Source organism: Euphorbia lathyris, chromosome 4 (genome assembly GCF_963576675.1).
Source record: "Euphorbia lathyris chromosome 4, ddEupLath1.1, whole genome shotgun sequence".
Lineage (NCBI taxonomy): Eukaryota > Viridiplantae > Streptophyta > Magnoliopsida > Malpighiales > Euphorbiaceae > Euphorbia > Euphorbia lathyris.
In genome coordinates, this window is record NC_088913.1 from 73,050,929 (window position 1) to 73,059,922 (window position 8,994).

An 8,994-nucleotide genomic window follows, 5' to 3' on the forward strand; every position below is an offset into this window, starting at 1 on the left:
CCCGAAATTTATTTTTAATTTTCTTCACAATATCCGTTTTACTCCTTTAAAGTTTTCTTCAACAAATTATTTAGTAAAAAACGGATCCTGATTTTTCTCATGTTCTATCTCCACAACTGCACGTTCTAACATTCAAATTTTTTCCAACCTTTATATATTCATTTGGTTTTCAGCTTTGAAACACACAGTTTTAATCTTTTATCTTTACAAACTTTCTAGACAATTAATTATTCTTACTGTTCTAATACTTTCGACTTTGAATGCACAAGTTCAAAGGTCTATGTGTTAATCTTGGGAAGCGACCAGATTTCAGATTGCATCTCGGTCTACCGAAATCGCTTTCAAGACAGTGGCTCCCGCCAGCAATTCATTATTTACTATTTAAAAAACAATTCATTTTATAGAATTAAATTAGATTGAATGCTACAATACAACTAAAAAATTGGAGTTTTCTTAGTATAAAGTCTAATGATTAAGAGACCATATGTGACCCCACATATAATGACACTTTCACCCCCTTTCGATAAATAATGATTGGAGTTGCCCTCCCTGCATACTAATTAGGAAATCACGTCGGCAAGCCTCCACGCCAGCAATCATGGGAATAATTTTCCCCTGTCTGCTCATTTTTAGGGGATTCTAACACCCCCATTCTGATCTCGCCATGTGGCGCAATCTTTAAATTTTAGACACGTGGCGCAGTTTCACTTGTGGTGTTAGCTAACAGCGAGTGTTGAAAATAATTTCCCATTCTTTTAGTAAACTTCCAGAAAGTTCTTGGAACTCCTGGCTAGAATTCACCCAATAATCTAGCGGCTAGTATTGCGCCACGTGTCCTTTCACACCCACGTGGCCATCCTACCTGGCAACTCCATTCCCCTGAAAATGATACTCCCCTTTTTATTGCTCACTTCCAAATTTTCTAAGTCTACCAAACTCTAAGCAAACACACACCAAAGCAGACGCAGCAGGTTTTGCGTTTCTTTTTCTTTTCCGTTTTATTTTCTGCTTTGTTACTAGACATGAATGGCAATGGGGAGGGAAAGGCGGATGAGGCGATGGTCAAAGTGGAGGAAATGGTGAAGGAGAGGTTGGTCTTCATGTCCGGATACCTTCCTGGAGCCTTGCCTCAAAGGTCGCCGATTTTGTCGCCGGTCGTTGTTCCTCCTGTTGGATTTACTTGGAAGGATGTTTTTGGCGGCGGTTGTGGATTCGCCATGGCTATTTCTGGTACATTGTTTTTCCAATTTATTGATTTTATTTGCGTTTTGTTTTAATCTTACTTTTTGAGCCTCTAGATTCGGAGAATGTGCGAAAATAATGCATTTGAGCGATTTGTTTGCTGGTTTGTCGCCTTAGATGGATGCTGAACTTATCTGAGCTCAAATTTTGATTTTAGTTTCAGTTCATAGCTTTTGCTTTGTTGAGTTCAAACTAGTGATGCGAAATTAGGTGTTTCTTCCTTGAACAAAAAATCATTATTTGGTAAAATTTAATTTCAATTTGCATTTCTAGCATCTCTTACCTTTTCATGTTAAAATTGAATTTTAGTTGGATTGGAGGCTGATGATATAACGCAATGCATTTGTACTATCTGCTCACTTCAATTGCAATCCTTTTCCAATTTTGGTTATAGGATAGGCTATTGGAAAGGTTGACATGTAGTTGCTTCCTTGATATGTTCACTCTTTCAGTCCTTTGCCTCTTGTCTTTCTCATTATGAAATTAGAAATGTTTTTACTCTTGCTTCTTTTTCCATCAGAGTGTGGAAAGCTCATTACATGGGGTTCAACTGATGATCTAGGTCAAAGCTATGTGACTTCCGGGAAGCATGGGGTAGTGTAGCGCTACAGAAGACTTGACTTCACTTTATAGATGTGATTTTGCTTCTCATGAAACTAACCTGCAGTTTCTTTTTCTATTTTCTTAAGGAAATACCTGAACCATTTCCTCTCCCAACTGAAGCTCCCGTTGTAAGAGCTGCAGCTGGTTGGGCCCATTGTGTTGCAGCTACGGGTAATACCGATCTCCTTATTAATATGCAAGGGCAGAGATGATTGATCTGTTTCGATAGTTTGATTTATGTGTGTCCTGTATTAGAAATCACTCCATATAGATTGTTATACAATTTATTAGACTGAGCTTTTACTGATTTCTTTAAGTGCAGATAGTGGAGAAGTTTTTACATGGGGTTGGAAAGAGTGCGTTCCTTCGGGGAAGGTATTTGGAGAGACAACAGTTTTGGGGGCCCTGGAAAAGGATGCGTCTGAAAGACAAAATCTAATGTATACAGAGCAAGGTAATTTTGATTTTACATTCAAAACACAGTGAACTGGTTAAGTGGCTGATACATGAATGATGATTTCTAACAGCCAGCCCTCACACACACGCCTCAAGATCTAGTGGTGGAAATGATAGCAGAGGAAGTGGAGATGAAAGTACTAAACGCAGGAAGATATCATCTGCAAAACAAACAGCCGAAAGCTCATCTTCTGGTGAAGAAACACTCTCAGCATTGCCATGTTTAGTAACATTGAATCCAGGAGTCAGGATTGCCACTGTTGCTGCTGGCGGTCGCCACACTTTAGTATTGTCAGGTAGGTCAAACTCTGTAAGTGAGCCTTTTTGACCCAGACTTTTGTGATGGCATCGTCTGTGCTGTATATCCCTTATGAAGCTTGAACATATTAAGATCTTTTATATAAAGCATGTCACTTTTGATGCATCCTAATTGTACCGAAGTTTCAGATTTAGGACAGGTGTGGGGTTGGGGCTATGGAGGTGAAGGGCAACTTGGGTTGGGCTCCCGGATACGCATGGTGTCCTCTCCTCATCCTATACCTTGTGTTGACCCTTATGGAAAAGATAGATCTGGAGCAATTTCTCGAGGAGTCGTGACTTCAGAAGGACATGGTTTTAGAGTTCCTGGAAGTTATGTGAAGGGGATTGCTTGTGGAGGGAGACATAGTGCAGTAATCACAGGTATGCGTCTAATATAACTCACTTTATTTGATTTACTTGTACTCATGAGTATGACAATATTATAATTTATGATTGAACATCATAGAATTTATGACCTAAATACCTAAATGTACTTGATTTTTCTGTATCTACTTATTTTGTATTCTATGCACTTCAGCCTGTAATTTCCTCATAAATGTTCTTGCATCAACAGATGCTGGAGCGGTTCTCACGTTTGGCTGGGGACTCTACGGACAGGTACTCTGGACTAGTGAGCTTTTTGCAGTTGATATCTTTCCCTTTTACCTTACTACAGTTAGGGTCATAATATTTTCTCTGTCCAACTTAAGACTGAGTGCTTATGATGTATACTCATTCCTCATCTGATTGCCAGTGTATCGATCAACATCATTAATGGGTATTTGCTCTAACATCATTATTCAGTTAGTTGGTCTTTTGCTTGAAAGGTCTGTTAAAAGCTTAAAATCCAACAGATCCATAAGAATTCTTTGCAGTTTACTCTTGGGTCTGCATTTCATATCCTATAGGAGTGTTTTCGCGGCATACCTTGGATTAGAAATAGCTATAGCTATGAACTACTTATATTAGAATAGGGTTTACCAGTTTAAATTATTTCATGATTACCAATGACAGGCAAATTTCATTTGTCCTTTGTTTATTTTTTGTTTGGTTATATTTTTTAACAGTTGTATCTAAAAGTTATATCGTGCAATATGGGAGAAAAAAAACAACAGAAAGATTGCATTATCTAGGATAATATCTAGAAAGTCTTTTCTTATGAGCCAACTTGCTATGCATCTTCTTGAACTTCATGTGATTTGTTAGTTTATGTTTATCTTTTTTGCATCCTTCTAATCCTGTTTATTAAGAGGGGAAATCTTTGAGAAACTAAATTAAGCCTAACTATCCATCTCCAGTCAATATAATATAGTTACGTTCAGCAACTCTCCTGAATGATTTGTCCTTAACCAGGCTCTACTTGTGCTTGTTTACTAAAATGCTGCCACAGGAAACTTGCCAGTTTTTGAGAACTTGTGTCAATCTGAAAGCTAGTCAAGAGTAGAAGCACAAGTAGATAACTGAGACTGACTTCAGGGTGCTAGGGTTTGCTCCTGCACTAAAGGAAAACTGAAATATTGTAGGCTTTGGATATAGAATGACTTACATATGAGGGTTGAGCTGCATCACAGAAAACAGTCACTAGAATTTTTAGCCACTGAAAACTGATTACAATAGATTACAACATTAGGTTTGTGTAGACCACATGAATTCTACGAAAAATTTCTCTCCCTCTAAGTTTTTGGTTCCCTTGTGCAACTAAGAGGGTTTTATTTCTTGAAACTAACAAAAACTCATACTAAGGCTCAAAATGATGGTAAGGATTATATAAATAAAAAACCATAAAGATAATATATAAAGCAGAAGATCACAATAGTACTCAAGATATAGAAAAGCTTGTGGTGCTTTTCGTGAGTAAACATAAATGTAGACTTTGCTAAGATTTTCTGCAAGGGACTGAATAGATTGCCAAAAAAGCCAACTACGAATGCTGGAGAAATTGTAGTTTCTTTGGTGTTTGTTTTTTGTTTTTTTTTTTCTTTTCGATTGAGAGAGCTTTCATTTATGGACTTAAAAAAATTCCTTGAATGATGAATAAAGATATTTTCCTCCTAAACTAACTGATAGTGACCTCTTCATAAATCTTGGAGTGGTGCAACTGATATGGTCTACAAACCACTTTGACTGGCTATGTAAATGAAAATAATTTATTTTTCCTGTACACTGTAGTTCTTGATTGTCAAATTCATTGGTGATAACTTTTGGATGGAGTAATTAAGCTTTCCTGTTCTAAGATTTTGTTGAAGCTTTAAACTTCTCCATCAACTAATGTTTCAATGTTTGTGTCCTTCACTGATGACAATGGTTGAAGTTTCTGAGATTTCTGGATCAATATGTAGGTAAGTAGATAATGGTGGAGAATAAAGCAAAGTAGATGTTGAAGATGAGGTTCATCTAACAAGGGCTAATCTACTTACACAATTCTCTGAGAATGCTCATCTCTGCTTATATCTTGTCTTTAATTTCTTTCTTGCATTTATAAGTCCATGATGGAACAGGGAATAATATTGGTTTTGTTCTTTTATTGTCTTGTAAAGTGTGGACAAGGGAGTACAGATGATGAAATGAGCCCATCCTGTGTATCTTCACTACTCGGCATACGGATAGTGGGTGTTTCTGCAGGCTTGTGGCACACAGTTTGTATTTCTGCTGATGGTGATGTCTATGCATTTGGTGGGAATCAGTTTGGACAGTTGGGAACTGGCAGTGATCAAGCAGAGGTACACTTCCCAGTTTCTTTTCGTCAAGCCGAGATGCTTTCTATTCTTATGTTGTTTCTCCTTTTACTTCGTCTGTAATTTGCTTTTATCAATATTAATGTTTGTCCTAACCATCTAATGTTGGTTACATAGGAACTAATAAATAAAGTAACTACAGAATTTACCTTAAAATGGTAGAATGAACATGACATCCCATGGAAGGGATGGTGTGCTCGTCGCACATATAATATCCTGAAAATCCTGGCGTCAATTCGAATTTAACCACGAAATTCTGAAAAAAGGTTGTTTAGAACAATTGTTTTAGGTTGGTTTCTACTCAGAACATTGAAAAAGGATGTTCGTCTTCCAGCATGTTTATTTACATTTCAGAGTCTCTACGTCAGGAAGATATGATTTTCGCTTCTGCACTCATAGTTCTGATTTTGCTAGGCTGAGGCAGCCCACATGTTAAAACATGAATTCCATCATGGAAGGTTGTGCTAATTACTTGTACAATATTTTGAATTTCTTAATCAGATTAGTCCTAGGCTCTTGGATGCTCCAAGCTTGGAAGATAAACATGCAAAAGTTGTCTCTTGCGGGGCACGTCACACTTCTCTAATCACAGGTATGTGTGTGAACCCTTTTCAAGAAGGCCTTGATATATTTTCCTTGAGGAAGTTTAAATCCAGAAATATGATCTCTCGCGTGGGTTTTCAACTGGTATTAGGGGCGTTCAAGATATAACCAACCCAATCAACCCTGCCAACCCAACTTAGATATTCTAGTTTAATGGTTTTATCTATGAGTTTGGTTCAATTGGGTTAAATCATAATGGATGCACTGATTGGGCTACTTGAATTAAATTTGATTGATTGGTTAAGGGTATGTGAGTACTCATGGATTATGTTTGTTTTTAACAACCAACCCATGAATTGCTTCCACGGGTTGGGTTGAATAAAACCCAAATCCTATTTCCCTACCGGTTATCCAAATACACGAGTTCTTTAAAATTAGTTAAACTGGATCACTCCTGAGAAAATATTGCCTAAACCATGTTATTTTTTAGCATGCATTTGGCCTTCATTAGTTGATATGTTTGTGGAGAATGAATTATGATGGCAACAACTCAAAAGCTTTTTTCAACAAGTGCATTTAAAGTTCTTCATTTTAGATTTGATTTTAGCATTTGCATAAGTTTGACCTCTTAACTCTCTTCTTCTACTTCTTGAAGAGGAAGGGCAAGCCTTTTCCTGGGGTTGGAACAAATATGGCCAGGTATGAATACTTAACACTAATTCATTATTTTATGCTTGATGCAAGGTAGATAATAATATCTGGTTTTGCATGATGGATTAGGATCTGCTATGTTTTTGTAGAAGTTAAAAAGAATTACCCTTTAAATCTGTGTGTAACAGCTTGGACTAGGGGATGTGATTGACCGCAATATTCCTTGTCCCGTTACCGTAGAAGGTTGTGTCCCTCGGAATGTAGCATGTGGATGGTGGCATACCCTGCTCTTGGCCGAATCACCTACTTGACTAGCTGATTAGTAAAGTAACTAGCAGTGGCACAGTTTTGTTAGCTTAGATGTTAGTTACTATTTGTTCATGTATCTATGGTTATAAATTATATGTATGTGTATATGCAGTAGCTGGTAATTATTATATGCTTCCCATTCTTCCATGATTGAGGTTCATCTAGCTAGTTGGTTTATTCTATTTACAGAAAGAAGCTATGCACTAATAATGGTGGTGATTCTCCGAGAACTGCGGGGATCCGAACCCGATAGGGGTGGAAAATCACCGAGTTATTTGAGGCGGGGTAATTTTTATTTTCAAATACTAAATTTGGATAGGGGTGAGGATACTACTCCCGAACTGTGGGATCCTCTACCTGCCCCGAAGGTTTTGTTTTGAAAGCAATTAATTCAAAATCTACTAACCTAATTCTGATTTACTGTTTTACTGTGTATAGTTTTCTATGAGGTACTTTGAAACATTTCTAATAATGTCTTTCATAAAAGTTACGCTATGGTACCTTGGTAATTGGAGCATGAGTAGTATTAGGGACGGGGTTGAAATTTGTTCTTAATGTTGCTAGGAGAGTAGGAAGCTCCGTCTTTAATTGCTTGGAATGCAAGAAAATGAAATGAAATAAAATAAAAATAAACTTCTTATTATTTTTTTTATAGGAAAAATAAACTTTTTATATGTGATGAGTTTATTTATTTATTTATTTATTTGGACTCTATTCAAATTATATGATGTCGTTTTGGCTTGAGCTGTAGAAAAAAATGTACATCAATACCGGTAGATAAAGATAAGGTGGGTAGGACAAAACTATTTTGTAACGGGTGGTTCTCAACGGTCGGATGTGTTTTGGTACCCCATACTCCTCTCTGTGAGGTAAAAAGTCACATTTGTGAGGTATGTCAGTTGTGTCCAAAATTATTTTATGTACTGTTATCCCAAGTTGGAAACATTAAAATCAAAATATTACAATTTTTTACATTAATGGTATGCATTTTTCTAAAAACGTTAGGAATCTTGGATCTTATCCCAATTTATTATGAATAGTATTATTAAATGCTAACTTGCATATCGTATTATATATACAAAGAATTTATATAAGGTGCCTTTTATGCTTACTTTTTTTTTTATAAAGTAAATTTTACTTTGTTTTTTCTACCATTGAATGAGAAATAAATGTATATATTATCAAAATAGTTGTAGAATTTCTTAGAAGTCTGTTCTTTTTGCTCCTTGAATCACATGGCCATTCTTTCAAATTCTTTTGATATCTTCATTTCCAAATTCTTTAATATCATATTTAATGATATCTATCAACAATTATATATGTATTAATAATGTTAACTACTTAAGTAAGTTTAGTTATAACCATTAATTTTAAAAGTTTGTTGTTATAAAAGATTTAGCTTATTCGAATCTTATGGTCCTTATCCTCAAGGTCCCTAGTGATTCAACTATTGAGCAGTACAATCCTATTGTTATGAGTAACTTCAGTTTTAAAATCATTTCTAAGATTTTAACTGATAGGCTTGTAAGGATTGTAGGTCGTATTGTGTTTGCCAATCAGTTTGGGTTCATTCATGGTTGGCAGATTCATCATTGTATTGCCATGGCTTCGGAAGGTGTTAATATGTTGAACAAAAAGAGTTTTGGTTGGAATATGAGCCTCAAAGTGGATATTAGAAAGGCTTTTGACACTTTGAATTGGAATTTTTTGCTTGAAGTTTTGCAAGCCTTTGAGTTTACTCTCCAATTTAGGGATTGGATTTTTAATATACTTTCTTCTGCCAGAATTTCTATCATTACTAATTCAGGTACCAATGGCTATTTTTCTTGCTCTCGAAGAGTTCGCCAAGGAGACTCGCTTTCCCCCATTCTTTTTGGTTTAGCTGAGGATTATCTCAGCAGGCTTCTTTCCTCTCGGGTTACTGATGGTTTGATTGTTCCTATGAGCTATTCTAGGGCTTTCAGGATGCCGACCCACCTTTATGCTGATGATATGTTAATTTTTTGTCAGGCCAGTGTTGCTAATGTTAGTGAGCTCAGCAGAATTTTTCTTGAGTATAGAACTCTCTTGGGTCAATGGGTCAACTGGAGTAAGTCAGAAATTATTTTCAATCCGTCTGTCACTGCTTGACGTTGCTCTCGATTGGCTGGCATCT

The 8,994-nt window shown here is 36.3% G+C and overlaps 1 protein-coding gene across 1 annotated transcript; it reads left to right on the top strand.

Moving 5' to 3' along the window:
- Positions 1 to 926: 926 nt before the first annotated feature.
- LOC136227762 (ultraviolet-B receptor UVR8) lies at positions 927 to 6,969 on the top strand. The gene is made up of 11 exons (XM_066016503.1): positions 927 to 1,230; positions 1,763 to 1,836; positions 1,932 to 2,016; positions 2,168 to 2,299; positions 2,373 to 2,597; positions 2,749 to 2,982; positions 3,176 to 3,219; positions 5,139 to 5,321; positions 5,838 to 5,928; positions 6,535 to 6,578; positions 6,719 to 6,969. Exons 1-11 carry the CDS (start codon positions 1,023 to 1,025, stop codon positions 6,839 to 6,841), a joined length of 1,443 nt encoding a protein of 480 aa, XP_065872575.1. The 5' UTR covers positions 927 to 1,022; the 3' UTR covers positions 6,842 to 6,969.
- The last annotated feature ends 2,025 nt before the right edge of the window (positions 6,970 to 8,994 follow it).